The sequence below is a fragment of the Indicator indicator genome, chromosome 22 (assembly GCF_027791375.1).
Source record: "Indicator indicator isolate 239-I01 chromosome 22, UM_Iind_1.1, whole genome shotgun sequence".
Classification (NCBI taxonomy): Eukaryota; Metazoa; Chordata; class Aves; order Piciformes; family Indicatoridae; genus Indicator; species Indicator indicator.
This window is the reverse complement of record NC_072031.1, coordinates 13,330,442-13,344,990: the sequence shown is the minus strand read 5'-3', so window position 1 is coordinate 13,344,990 and position 14,549 is coordinate 13,330,442. Positions and strand designations below refer to the sequence as shown.

The following is a 14,549-nucleotide window of genomic DNA, read 5'->3' as shown; positions in this document are numbered from 1 at the left end:
AATTCAAGGTATGATTGAGTGACTTATCAGTTACTGAAGTCCTTTAAAGGAGTGGGTCTGATATACAGGTGGTAAGTGATCAGCCACAGAACATGAGAGGAAGTGATAAGATTAAAAGCCAGTCCCAGTGCATGGAGAGCCAGCAAACAAGCTGGGATGCAAGAAAGCCAGCCTCAGCAATGTACACAAGATGTGCTTCTCCCAGCTAACTTCTAGCCCAGATTTTATGGAGTATAAAACTGTTCTTCACTGGTCAACAGTGAACTGCAAGCGAACACATCCATTGTGCTGTACTGGTTTGCATAGGGCACCTTTTACTATTTAGGATCAAGAGCTGGTCAGGTTGCTGAGGTGTTTAGCACATATTTATAGCTTTGCTTCAAAGCCCAACATTCTTTTCAGTCTTTACTCCATCATTTTCTGCCCTCCATTCAAAAACTGCCTCAGAGAAAAAGCAAGTACAGTTATATAGCAGCAATATATTTTGAATTGTCTTCTGCTCTTGGATTGAAACCAGCAGTAAAATGCACTCTGGGAGGAGAGCTGAGGAGTGCTTAATTAGAGAAAGAATGTATGACTGCTCTCTGAAAATGGGCATCTGATCTAACCTTGGCACTGTCAGAACAGTGCTGTATCAAACAGCCCTCTGCACAGCAAAGCTCGGAGGTGAACTCATTACATTGCCAACACGGGAAGTTGCCATCTTCACAGAGAGATCAGGCATGGCCAGCAGAAACAGTTGGACTTTTAGTCAAGTTAAAGCACGTGGCACTACTCAGATAAATAAATAAATAAAGGCTCTACATAAAACATTACCTTCCTATTCGTTTGATGTGCTCCACGCATGTACCAAACCCACTGTTGTTGCTTTTAGAGATAAAAATAAGAGATGTGCACTTCAGCCCAGGGGAATGAGAGAAAGAGGAAAATATGGAACCCCATAATCACATTTTTATATTCCTCCTTTTTTTTTTTTTTTTTTCAAAACTGAATTGCACCTTAAACATTCTCTGCTTTTTATTTTTAAAGATCTTTAGGAATAAAGAAAGACGTATATAAAAATGTTTTTCCCCTGTAAAGCTGTGAATGCAAGAGTAAGTAGTGCCTGTCCAGGGACCAGCTATTCTGATATATGTTCAGCAGAGAAAAAAAAAAATACTAAAAGGAGAAAAATATTTTCTTATAACCTTGGCATCACAGTGCAGCACCTGGGCTTTATGGGAAAGCCCTGCAGCATGGGATGACAGAAGGATTCAGGTTGGAAGGGACTCAAGAGGTGTTTAGTCCAACCTCTTGCTCAAAGCAAGGTCAGCCGTGAGATCAGAGCAGTTTATTCAGTCAGGTCTTGAAAATGAAGACAATATTCCATATGTAGACTTTTAGGTGTCAAATAAAAGGGGGTAATCATGTCCATCAATCTACTCATGTAGAGCCCAGGATTCTGTTGGCCTTTTTTGTGGCCGGGGCACGTAGCTGGCTTGTGTTCAGCTGCTGTCTACCAAGACCTCCAGGTTCTTTCCAGCAAAACTGCTACCAACCAGACTGTATTACTGCAAAAGGTTATTTTTCCCCAGATGCAGATGTTGCATTTCTCCATACTGAATTGCTTAACATTCCTGTTGGTGCATTTCTCAGCCTAATTCCCTCTCTATGGTGGCCCTGCCCTCGAGTGCATCAACTGCCCCACATCTATTTTGTGCCACCTACACACCTGCTCCAACACCCCCTCCAGTTCAGTGATAAAGATGCTGAGCAGAGCATGCCCCCTGTGGTAGTCCACTGGGCTTCAAGGAGGCTACCATCCCCTAATCATTATCCTCTGAGCTCAATCACCCAAGCAGATGGATAAGTACAGACAGTAAGCCAGAAAGATGCAGTTATTTGTGAGTAACTTCCAGGGCTCCAGTTATCTGAAAGCCCAAAGAGCATGGCACCGTACGAAAGGGAGCATGTTTCAAGACTTAATTAGGAATTAATCTGGCTTAACTTGTCCTAAAAAAAAAAAAATCACACACCAAAAATTATTCTTACAGACTCCCTAGGTCATCCAGAGTGAAATGCCAGAAAAATACCTAAGGGTATCTGCACCTAGCATAGCATAAATATTCAAGAGGGAATACTCACATCACTTCCAGTCGAGCCATTCTGGAGTCATTTCCTCCAAAAGAAATGACCTCACAGGTATAGTCTCCAATGTCACCTGACCATGTCTGGCTGATGAGGAGGGTTCCATCTTTCTCTACTGTGATCCTGGAACTGCTGGATGGATTTATCATAACGCTGTCCTTCTTCCAAAGATACCTGAGCATTACAATATTGCAGTTATTAATTACTCATAAGAAGATCAAAATAGATGTCCTAGAACTGTGCTGTAAGGGTATCAGCTTCTGTAATCACACACTAAAAATGAGAGGTCCCTTTGGTTACTTTCAGGAGCAGTGCCTTTTACAAATTTAAGATCAGTGATCAGGATGAGAAATCTAATGGCATCCAGGATACTATATATTTTATAAACAATGTTATATATTTTACATGGCAAAGCTGAAGTACTCATAAATGTTCAAGTTCTCAAGTCCACCTTCATCAGCATTTTATACCAGAACAGCCTGCAGTCTGCAACTAACAGCTGAAGTATTTGCCCCTCTCTGCTAAGGTTGTATTAACACTAGGCTGCCATAACCAGTATCATGTCAAATCCACTGTGGCAAGGTTTACTGGAGCTCATCCATCAAAACACACATTCACCAGCATGTCACAGAGATGGGTATAGCCCATGGTCTTGTAATTAAGTGAAATTTTTATGTCTCTATTCCTCTTTCTGAAGTTCTTTCAGCAGTCCATCCTTCCAACATCCGCCATCCCTTCCTTGCCTTTTCAGTCATGTTGCTTTCAGACTACTTGAACTTTTGTGGCAAACATTTTTAAATGATCGACTTCCTCTAAATGCTCTAGTGCAAGTCTTAATAGTTCAGGCATATTTTTGTTTTCTTTTACATGGTTGAAGAAGGATATGGCCCCTAGTTATTGAGTTGTTTCCAAGAAAATGGGCTTTCATGCACCCAAATGTAAACACTTCTAAAATCCTATTCCATCCCTTTGGCTTTTAGTCTCATTAAGTATCAGCTTCTGACAAGTTGGTTTTATTGATAGTGTATTAACCTTGACAGTAAAATCATGGAAGGCTATATTGAAGTCATGAAGTGGAACATAGCTCATTGTAAATAATACACAAGGCTGCAATGGAAGAGGGGATTTATATGATTAATGCTATGGTGTACAACCTTATAATGCAGTAATCAGGGGGCTGGTGTAAAATCTGGGGTCCCAAAACTTCTCACCTAATGCTATTCCTATAGCTTACAAAATTAAGCTTGGATAAACCACACAAATAAGAACTGCCACCACCAACCTGATTGAAATTCTGGGATCATGAGTGGCTTCACACCGCAGAGTGGCTGTGGTTCCTTTGATCACAGTGCTGTTCTCAGGAGGGTGAACAATGGAAGTGCGATCTGAGAGGAACACAAGACATAGCTCAGCTGAAATTACAGCATTTTGACTTGGGCATTCACTCAGAGAGCAGGCAACAGAGCATTTGTCATTCAAAGCAAGCAGGCTGTTCCTCTTTGCTATGAAGGCTCCTCTCCCTCTAATGCCATTGTGTCAAGAAGAGGTGGTACACTGCAGAGCCCAGAGACACAAAGGCAGCAGAGAGCACGAGTCCAAGCCAGCAGTGATCTGAGTAGGAAGAGAGCTAAAGCTGCACTAACTCTGACTTGTCTTATGGCAAGCATCTATGGCAACTCCCTAAAGCCTTAAGGCAGCAAGCATGTGATGTGTTATGAATGAACCCAAACATACAGTGAGTCAGGAAACAGTCACGTTGGTTAGAGCATGAGAAATTTGTACACCAGAAAAACATCCTGAAAGAGGTAAATTTAGATGGCACTCCACAACCTCACCAAGTCCAGGAAAGAGGTTAAAGGAGGAAGAGCTTCTGGTCATCTGAATTTTCCATGTAAGAAAGATATGCTGTTTACTCAAATGTTTAAGACCATCTTTATTTAAGCACCTCCTGGAGACCCAGAACACAGTAACTGCTGTAACTACAGCAACCAGATTTGGTGTGAAAGAGCTCTGTTATGCTTAACACCCAGTAACAGCAGCAGCTAGCAGCAGCTGGAGCAGGTAGACAACTAGGGTGAGTACAGAAGAGATGTGGATAATGTTAATCAGTCCCAAATCCCTACAGAGTTCATCAGTGTCTACAGAGGTATGGCATACATGCACAAGCAGGAATCATCAGCAAAATCAAAAAAACCAAACTCTAATAGCACAGAGTTTTAGTATTGTTCCTGATTTGCCTATATATGCCTTCTAGCCTCATAATGGTGCTCTTGCTACACAAATATTAGGTTGTATTCACTTTTCTTTTCCCCCTCCAATACAGATCAATGAACAGGAACTATCTTTAATACATATAAGAACCACCTATTTAAGAATTAGTAGGAAGCACCTCCTTTACTTGATCCATACACTTAGATATCACTCAGTTTACATCATCCTGATATGTACACCGACTGCATATTGCCAACAAGGCACAACTGTGGTGGCAATATGACACAAGTACATTACATTTACTGCCAGAATTGTTTTCAGGTAGTCCCAAGTTCAAAAGGAAAAATGTCGCTGATATAACTTGCACAGTTGTGGGATTAACAAATGCCTGATATGCATCACACATCAGCAGCATAATCAAGTACTTCAAGTACAGGAAAGGAGAGAGGGCCACAACACTTCTGTATGTATTCTAATCATCTTCATTGCTTTGAATTATTTTTAGTCCTCAGGGATTATTATGTCCTACCTTTAGTATGAAAAGCCATGTTATACTAGAATTTAACTTACTTAGGAATAACACAGGTGAACCTGCTGGGTCTGACTCTCTTCCCCAACAGAATGAATAAAAAAAAAAACAAACAAAAAAAAAAAACCAAAAACAGAAATCAAGGGCAAATGCTGAAGGACAAAATATTTCCTTGGGTTGCCCTGTGCTGTGCCAATCTGCAGCACGAGAGACTAGCTGAAGTCTGCTGTACTTTGGTTTGGCTTCCAACAGTGCCCAGGGCCATGAAGAAACAGAAAGGTAGGAAGAAAATCATACCCATTGCAACTGCAGCCACAGGCTCAGTAACAGCATGGGCTGGTCTCTACTGCCTGCAGACTCCTGAAGGCAGATACCAACTGCAAATAGCCAAATCTACAGGTTAAAAGGTTTGAGTTGCAATGCAAGATTCACCATGAATAAAGTGGTAATTGTGGTCAAAACTCTATTTAAATTTCACAAAGTATCAAAGTTCATATGCATGATTTTACAAACACAAAGGATATTTGTGACAGGTTTCCTAAAATAGATACATTATTCCTATTAAATCATACAAGTATCTCTATTAGCTAGAAAAGCATAATTACTTATGAAAATATCCTGAGCACACAACAAAAAAGTGATTAATACTTGATTGAAGTCAGACTTTAAACAAAGCATTATCCTTACTCCACACTGTCAGCATCACAAAAGCATTCAGGGCTCCTTCAGAGTTGGCTGCACAGCAAGTATAATTGCCAGCATCCTGGAGGAACACAGGGGTTATCTGGAGCCCTCCAGACTCAAGAAGGATGAACCGAGGCATCCGAACCGAGCCACTGGCTAAGATCTGCTTTCCTGAAACACAGAAGGGGAAAGCAGCACAGTGAGCATCACGTAGTCTGCATGGATTAAGCACTGCAATTCTGCTTCTTCCAAGAGACTATTAGAGTCTCTCCAGCCCACTGGCTCACAACAGCCCCACAACAAACCCTCCGCTCGCAGAACCAGAGAAATGAAGAAATATGAACACTAAATGGATCTGCAGATTCTCAGTCATAGGAATGGGTAAGAAACCATGGATTAGGGCTTTTCTACAATGATTTCATAGCAGGCTACCTTTCTTCCACGTGATGGCAGGTTTTGGAGCCCCTGAAACTTCACAGGTTAGCACTGCGGTCATCCCCTCTGTCACAGTGGTATCCTCTGGGGGCTGTATAAATTCTGGTTTAATGTCTGGAATCAAAAAGTTAAAAAGCTCAGTGCATCTACTCTCAGAAAGATCCTTTGCCTATTATTATGGACTACTTTACATCCACTTTTATAGAGCTGATCGTGGAGAAGGACATGACAGTAATACATGAAAACCTTTCAACAGTGACTGTAACCTTTCATTACTCATCTCATAGGAATTGTCTAATTCAGTTTATTATCTAGATGGAAAATAAAGATCTATCAGTGCTTGTACTTGACAAGATGGCTTACAAAAAAAAAAAAGAGATAAAGCTCAAAAGGAGTGTTTAGGGGGAAGTTGAGAAATCTAGATAAACAAAACTATTTTCTTTCATCTTCATAACGGAGTTCCTTAAGATGAAAAGCAACTTGAAAAAGGCATTAACTTTGAGATTTAAATGTCAGCCAAAAGAATTAGAACCTGAGTCTCATCCAAGACGTTTTCCAGGTTTCTTTATTTCTTATTTTCCCCTGGCTGCATTTTATTACCTCCTCCCTGCCCCTCCACCCCCCATTTCCCAGTGGATATTGAACTGGGGCTATTCTATTTTCTGAGGCTAGTAGAAATTCTGGTCAGTATGCGCAACCTGCCCTTGGGCTAAAAATCAGCTTCCTGAAGAGGATCTATAGTGTTACACAAATGCCTGTTAATAATTGCTTTCAAAAGAGCCTACTAGGATTTGTAATTCTCCCACACAGAAGAATGTACTTTCATTAACAAAACCATTTAATCAGACTTTTTGGCCAAGAAAAAGACATTTACGTTGAACTTACTTTCTTTCCCCTGCTAAATGTGGTTGCAGACAAAAGGCAGATAAAATGATACCGTGGACAACCATGAAGCAGTAGCTCAAAATCAGAACTGAATTACATTAGAGTAGAACCGAATTATTAAGTATTGAAAAAAGAGAAAGGTATTTCAAATTGACTTTTTTTTTCTTTCCTTCATAAAGTTCTCCTTTTGTAGTGTGAAATAAGGAAGTCCCCCTTAAGACCCTAATGTCATGGAAAGGTTTTCTACAGGCTTCAGCAGATTGTGTTCAGGCCACAGAGGGCATTTTGGGGCAGCTTACAACTAGGGAAGTTACACTGGATGAAAATCAAGGTTCTGTAAGTCGAACTATACAAGGACAGCATGGTGGAGAGATCAGATGGATGTGGGATCACCTACAGAGATAAGACAGCTCATTGATCTCGTGTCACAACTCCTTACTCACTAGTCACATCCAGGTAGGTGTATGTCTGTATCTCCCCAGCTTTATTGCTAGCAAAACACTGGAAGATTCCAGCATCCTGAGGACGCAGTCCACGGATCTTTAGTCCGCCGCTCAGCAGAACTTTGTAGCGGGGATTTTCCAGCTTGCTGAGGGGAACAGAGTCCTTGTACCAGACCAGAGTGGGAAGAGGAACACCTATTAAAAATAAATACAAATAAATACATAAATAAATAAATAAAATTATCTCTTAGTCTTTGCAAAACATACTTTAAGTCATCAAAATATGCAGCACTGTTTTGGTCCTATCTCTTGTTTCCCATCCTTCTACACAAATTATTTCCATTTTTACAAGCAGCTTTGATAAATGGAGGCTGCATCTTACATTATCAATGGTAATAATACACTGCAGGACATGTGGGAATAAAACCAGCTAACAGTGGAAAGGGGGGGGGGGGTGAGAAAACATGTTATCAAATTACTTTCTTCACCCAATCATATTTCATGCTACTACAAAATAAGATTTACAGCAATTTCACGTCAAAAGCCAGAATCGTGCTTCTTAAACAGCAGCACTGTGGCAAGGCAGCAAGTAAGACTGTTCCATCCTAAATAGGATTCCTCTAAGATGTCAACATAAGAAGGAAATGGCAAATTGCACATAATGAAATGCTCACATGGCTGTGTTTGAGTCCTAATTTGGCAGTTTGTTTGGAGCTGTTGTACAAACAACGTGTTGCCGACAATGGGATGGCTTTAAATTCTTGTTATTATTTTTATCCCTTCTCAAGCTTCACCTCTTACATGGAAAATATAGATGTTAGGAGAAACAAGAGTCCTACCCTAGATATAAGTTAGAGTCTCATTTATTCCTGTTTTCTTTCATGTGTGTGTCCTACAAACCCTGACACAGTTATTTCACACACATTTTTGCTGCAGTCATATCCCAGTCAGCTGGGATGAGTGGCTGTAAATGTAATAGATACAAATATAGTGTGGAATTCTCTTTTCTTTGAGAGATGTCAGGAGCCTAGGGCAGTCATACATAAATGTTTCTGTCCCACTCCTCACATGAGACAATGTGTTACGATTACATCCCAGAAATCCCTGATTGGTGAAAGCTGAGAGCTTTCCCTATGCAGGGATCTGAAGTGAACCAGATATTTTATTGTGTGACCAGATCATCACAGGATCACAACAAGGGTATCAGGCTGATTGAAGTTATCTCAGCCCCAAACATGGCATTTTCAAAAGCAGTAGCTGATTTTTAACACATTTCAGAGCTTCACACTCCCTTGTAGTAAAAGGAGCTATAGACTTAAATTCATGAGTGAGAGAAATTTGCCCAAGTGGAGAATAGCAGGGTAGCACAGAAGCACTGAGGATGGGATGTCACTGATGAATTGAGCATCTGCAGACAATGACTCTCACTGCAATGCTGGCAATGACTGAAGGTGCAGAAGGAAAGTGCTACATGATGATCTGTATTATCATCATTATCACTTTTAAAAGCTCAGAGTTAAATATTATTGTACTATTCCATTCACATCTTCTCTCAGTGTACTTCTCCTCTTCACACAGACAAAAGCTGTATTAACTCCTGGGAAGAATGTGCAAACGAGGGAGGGCACAATTGAAAAACAACATTCAATTGCTGCTGTTACTTTTATAAACACCTAGCATTTACTGCAATCACCTCTGATGCCTTTGTTCTGCTGATGAAATGAAATGTACTCCTAATCTAGAAGCTCATCATCTCAGGAAGAGATCCACTACACAGAGTGCATTGTCTGATAAAGAATAGACATAGTGTCTTGTACAACAGCCCATGTACAGAATTAGTGTAGATCTCAATGTTCAGAATTCTCACTGAGAGTGTTATTCATCTCTTGAAAATTCTCCTGGGCAAATACAAATTATCACTGAGTAATGAAGAAACAGATGATGCAAAATGGAATAGTTCTCCTGATGCTGAGAAGCCTGGAAACGATTTCAAGTTTAAATAATAGCAACTCCATTTCCCCACACATGAGATTTGATAGGCACCTAGGAAATAATGAAATCCTGCCTTCAGTACTCTTGAACCTTTAACATTGGTGTCATTCCATAAATCCCATTCTACTAAAGGTATTAGCAAACCTTCTAATCCTATAATCACTGTGAGATACACCTTCCTATCACCAACCCAGCTGACAAACTGAATATTACCATCTCTATTTTTCTACATTTCAGTTACGGATATCTTCCTCTACTCAAAGTTATGAGTCTGAATAATAGGATCTTATCTAAGCACTCTGATGCCTGTCAGCAGCATTCATTTGGGCTTCAGTGATCTTCCCAGAGAGATTTGTCTTCCAAGTTGGACACATTTTCTTTTATCATTTTGCTACCTCTTTGGCTATAAACATGGTTAAACCCAGCTTCCTTTCTTCTCCCCCTTTCCTACCCCAAAGGCTTTCCACTTCCCAGGCTCCCAAAGGAATTTTGCTTCTTTTCCTCTCTAAACACTTCTGGTGAAAAAATTACGAGAAGAAGAAAACATTTTAAAGACCTTTTGGTCTATACCTTTTCAAAGCCCTACCTTACTGTTTGAGAGATTACAGAGTGGCCTAAGAGACTAGTCATAATAAATAAAATAAGCTTATTTCTCAGCATGTATGTAGCACTATTCATTTTTCACAGACAAATAAATCTGGTGTTATGGAGGAGAAAGAAGGGGAGGGAGAAAACACACTCTGGTTCTGGTTTTCCACTTTCTCCATAACCTTGGGCAAATAATTCATGCAACCTGAGGCTCAGTTTCCCTATCTGTGAAACAGATGCTTGACTCTTTGCCAGATTTAACTTTGTGAAGAACCTGGATAAAACAGTCAAAATATTCACTCTGTCTTTTTTTTTTTTTCGGGGGGGGGGGGGGGGGTGGTGGCCTGGGGGGGGGTTGTTATTTATTTTTTACAGCCTTCTCTAAATCCCACTGGGCTACTGGGGAATCCCAAATGCATCTTTCCATCTACTTGTCTAAACAGGTAGAACTAAAGCCCAATTAACTGCACTCCCTAGACACCACCATCACTGCCTGCAGCTCTACGCTTTCTATAACCAAATAAGAAAAAGCATTTAAAGGAAACCCATTGCAAATGCAGGCAGCATCAGTGACTGCTGAAAGATATAGAGCAGAGCATGGTTACTGTGCAGTTTGATCCACAAACTCCATTATGGGGAAGCATAAAGCTAGTCTGTGCAAGTTGCAATTTTATTTAGAGTTGATGTCTGCTTATGCTGTGAAATTAATCTGTCTCTCACACAGTCAAAGTGCACCAAGACCTGGCAAAGGGGCTTTGTGCATGGAGCTTGATGGAGCCATGGGAAATACAGTCTGTCGTCCTATTTGTAGCAAAGGTACAGGGCAGATTTGCAGTTTCCCCCAGTGCTTTGTTCTACCTCCCATCCAGGACCTGGGAGACAGCAACCTTCTATTACCTTCTTTTTAAACACCGGCAGTTGCCAGATTTTTATAACAATGGTTCAGAACTCCTCTATGTTTAGTACTAGTACCTGCCCCTTACAAGCCTGTGCTACAGATACTCAGCAAAATAATCCATGTGAAGACAAGGTCCCATGTTTCTTTACTACATTTATCAGAGAATCAAATATGCGACAGAAGATGTCAGCAGAAATAAATTATTTTCCCTAGGAAACGTTCCCATGTCTTCCTTCAGTAAGACCTGATCCACTGGGAATGGTTATGAGTGCTCTATTAATCCCCTTAGGAACTAAACTCCTCAAAAGGAAGAGTTAGGGTAGAAGATTGAGTTGAAAGTCAACCTCTTTTCTCCCTGATTCCTCCAGAGTCTGGGTTTTGTTGGTGGTTGGTTGTTTTAAATACATGATTTGAAATAGCAAATAGGCTGTTGGTTTTTTTGGTTTGGGTTTGTTTTTTTTTTTTTAGTGACAGTGAAATAGTTCAGAGATTTGTCAAATAGTTGTGCAGGATTGAGACAGCTTTCAAAAAACCACAGACTTGTTTTAAACTCCAGTTTAATTCTGCTACTTGAAAAAAAAAAATCTGCTCAAAAATTCTCAGTATGTTTGTCGTAAAATACTGCAACAAATTTGGTGGCAGATGGCTTGAATAAAGGTCTTCCTAGTCACTTCTTCCTTTGAAACTGTCCTGTCTTGGATGCTCAGGCACAAAATGCAAGAACAGTCCAAGGACAAAATGCTATTTCCACCTTCTCAGCTCCAGTAATCTGTGCTTTAGCTATTTCCTGGGCCAGGGGTTGCATACACACAGCTGTGTGTTTAATACTCCTTACTGAATTTTTCCTTCATACATTTTGTTGTTTTTGTTTTGTTTTGTTTTTTTTCCTAAATATCTTTTTTTTATTTCTGATCTTAAATACTGACCGGACCAATGACTTCCACAGTTTCTCTTTTCTGAAACAGGACAGAATTTCCTTTATCATACATCTACCTGCAGATACGGGCGGGTGCCTCCTCTGCTTCTTGCACTAAGCAGTACAAAGTCATGTTCTCCTACTCACCTTCCCATGTGGCACCTTCCCTTCAGTCATTTCTCACCCAAAGCATTCCAGTCAATTTAAATTTTCATTATTCAAAGCCCATGGCAGAACTCTTATTATACCATTGCTACTTTTGTGTATCTTTGCTGTTTTTTTTACCTCCAACGGAGTGATTATGATCTGTGATGTATCTGAGATTCATACAGTGCCATTCTCTTAGGTTTCCCCTGTTCCTTTTCTCCCCACTATCCAACATTTTGAAGCACAGCTTGGCACTGAATGATGTTTTCAGAAGACACGTCTTTATTGCATAATAATAGGAAATCTCATCTCTGTCAATAATTTCATCTGCCAGTTTATAGTCCAATCAGATCAAATCATCAGAGCTGCAATTCCTTTGCAGTCAGTTTTAACACTGACTACCTTGAAGAATTTTATAGAATCAGCAAATATTACCTTACTCTTCACCCTCTTTTCCAGGGCATTTATGAGTGTATTGAAGAGCACAGGTTCAAGCATAGGTTCCACTGATTGCAAGCCCCACTGTGTTTTGTTTAAAAAGCTATTAATTAACAACAAGATCACGTCTCTTACAACCTGGTAACTTCATTTCTACAAGAGCCTTTCAGTAAGAGACCTCATCAAATGCTTCTGAAATTCCAAATCAGCCAGGGCAGCCTTAGACACATCCTTGCTTATTACACTATTTGCATAGCTTCCTTCTAGAAAAGCACTGTTGGCTCTTTCCTACATAAAACATTAAGAAAATATTTAAATCATAGTGGAAATAAGATAATCACATAATGAACATCCTCATTGGCTCTGATCTAAAGAGAGGACAAAACCAAAAGCTGTTAGTGAGGGTTGGGTGTTGATAAAGGTTGTGTACTTTTTCCCTGAGGGTCTCATGGCATGGGTGTTGCTTGTTAAACTCTGCATCAGGGAAAGTGAGACAACAAAATGGTTCAGTCACTTGCCAAAGTTATGTTGCAATTTGGTGACACGAATGAACCTGCTCTAAGCACAAGACTCTTCTCTAGTCTAATCTGTTTTGTCTAATCCCATGCTTCCTGTCAACTAGAGTGCTAAAATAGGTGATCTTCCATGGAATCATAGAATGGCTTGAGTTGGAAGGAACCTCCAAAGTTCATCTAGCCCAAGCCTGCTACAGCAAGCAGGGACATCCTCCATTAGATCAGACTACCCAGAGCACTGTCCAGCCTGACCTCTAGTATCTCCAAAGATGGGACCTCAGCTACCACCCTGAGCAAACTGTTCCAGTGTTCTACCACTCTCATGGTAAAGAAGTTCCTAACATCCAATCTCAATCTCTTCTCCTCTTGCCCAACAGGCAAACACGAATGCGCCAGCTTTGCTCACGTTTAAACGAAATTGCAACCATTGCCCCACTCTCCAAGGAAAAAAGCCACTCTGCCCACCTGGGACCTGTGGTAACTCACATGAATGCAGAGCCTCAAAACATTGCAAGCTTATAAAAGATGCTTTCTTTAGTACTGAATACATCCATCCATCCATCCCTCTACCTACCTCATTCATCCAGACTTGGACACATCTGCACACTCACCCATTGCCTGGCACAGGATGTCCACGTCTTTGTCCGCTTCAGCCAAAATCACACTCTCAGGTTCAGCCGTAAAATATGGAGGCTCTTTAGAACAAGGAAAGCAAATAAAATAAGCAAACAAAGCCCCAGCAACATGACAAATAGCTGTTGATTTAAAGATATTCATCCCATCATATCTCTACACACACTGCATTTAATATAGCATGCTACAAAGTGACTAGTTTCTCCAAGTTTGTCTCTGTTTGGAGATGCTTTTTCTGGTAGTGAAAGTGTGATATAAAAAAAGCTAACAATTTATTTTCTTTTTGCTGTACTGCCTATGAATTCTAGAGATTCAAGTCAATGTGAGATAAGATTTAAGGATTTGCACTGCAAATTAATACTTGGAGCCAGGGCTAGTTTTCATTTTATAGGTCTGAATCATGGAACGTTTTAATTCTTCGTTCAGAAAGAACCTCCCAAGAGGTTTATAAGGGTTTATACTTACAACATAGCATTTTATAGGAGAGCTTGCTTCAGTATCTAAACTAAATTCCACCTCATGAAGGCATGAAGCATGTCAAATAAAGTGCCAGAGCATGTCAGAGAGCCGACATCAGAGGACAAGTGTGACATAATTAAAAACAAAAAATTCTTCTCAACTGTTTTATTTCTTGAAAGCAAACAGATTTAATGCTTTAATTGAAGTTATAGCAATAATCATAAAACCCCACACTTTATCATTAGGACTAAAGAAAAGATATCAGAGGTTTAATTAATCAAAGACAGGATTCCAGAAATTGTAGAGTATGCTGTCATGTAACTCTTTCTTCTAGGCAGCATAAAATTGAAGAGCATCATGTCAAAGTCCCACAGGCATTAAGGTTGCAGTAATTATCATGGTAACTAAAAACTGTCATAGTCTGTTCAATTCAATTATCATCTGAGGACTGTTTTTAGAAGCATTTTATTTGATTAGAACTAGAGTTCTATAGACAAACTCCCTGGAAAGTTTTGGAAAAGACAGAAAAGACAATGGAAGTAGCTTGTGCAAACATGTTATGTGTATTTTCATTTTAAGGAAATCAAGTTTATCTGAAAAAAAAAAAAAATACAGGAAGCTACAACAAGATCCAAAGCCATTCTAGCTG

The 14,549-nt window shown here is 40.0% G+C and overlaps 1 protein-coding gene across 1 annotated transcript in view; it reads right to left on the bottom strand.

The window, feature by feature from the left end:
* The window catches only part of SDK1 (sidekick cell adhesion molecule 1), a 420,137-nt gene that overhangs the window by 138,606 nt on the left and 266,982 nt on the right, over window positions 1-14,549 (bottom strand). The window contains exons 8-13 of the mRNA XM_054390916.1: window positions 13,420-13,503; window positions 7,315-7,509; window positions 5,984-6,100; window positions 5,555-5,722; window positions 3,410-3,512; window positions 2,125-2,301 (exon numbers count right to left, since the gene is read on the bottom strand). Coding sequence (XP_054246891.1) covers window positions 2,125-2,301; window positions 3,410-3,512; window positions 5,555-5,722; window positions 5,984-6,100; window positions 7,315-7,509; window positions 13,420-13,503 — 844 coding nt within the window. The remainder of the gene's footprint in view (window positions 1-2,124; window positions 2,302-3,409; window positions 3,513-5,554; window positions 5,723-5,983; window positions 6,101-7,314; window positions 7,510-13,419; window positions 13,504-14,549) is intronic.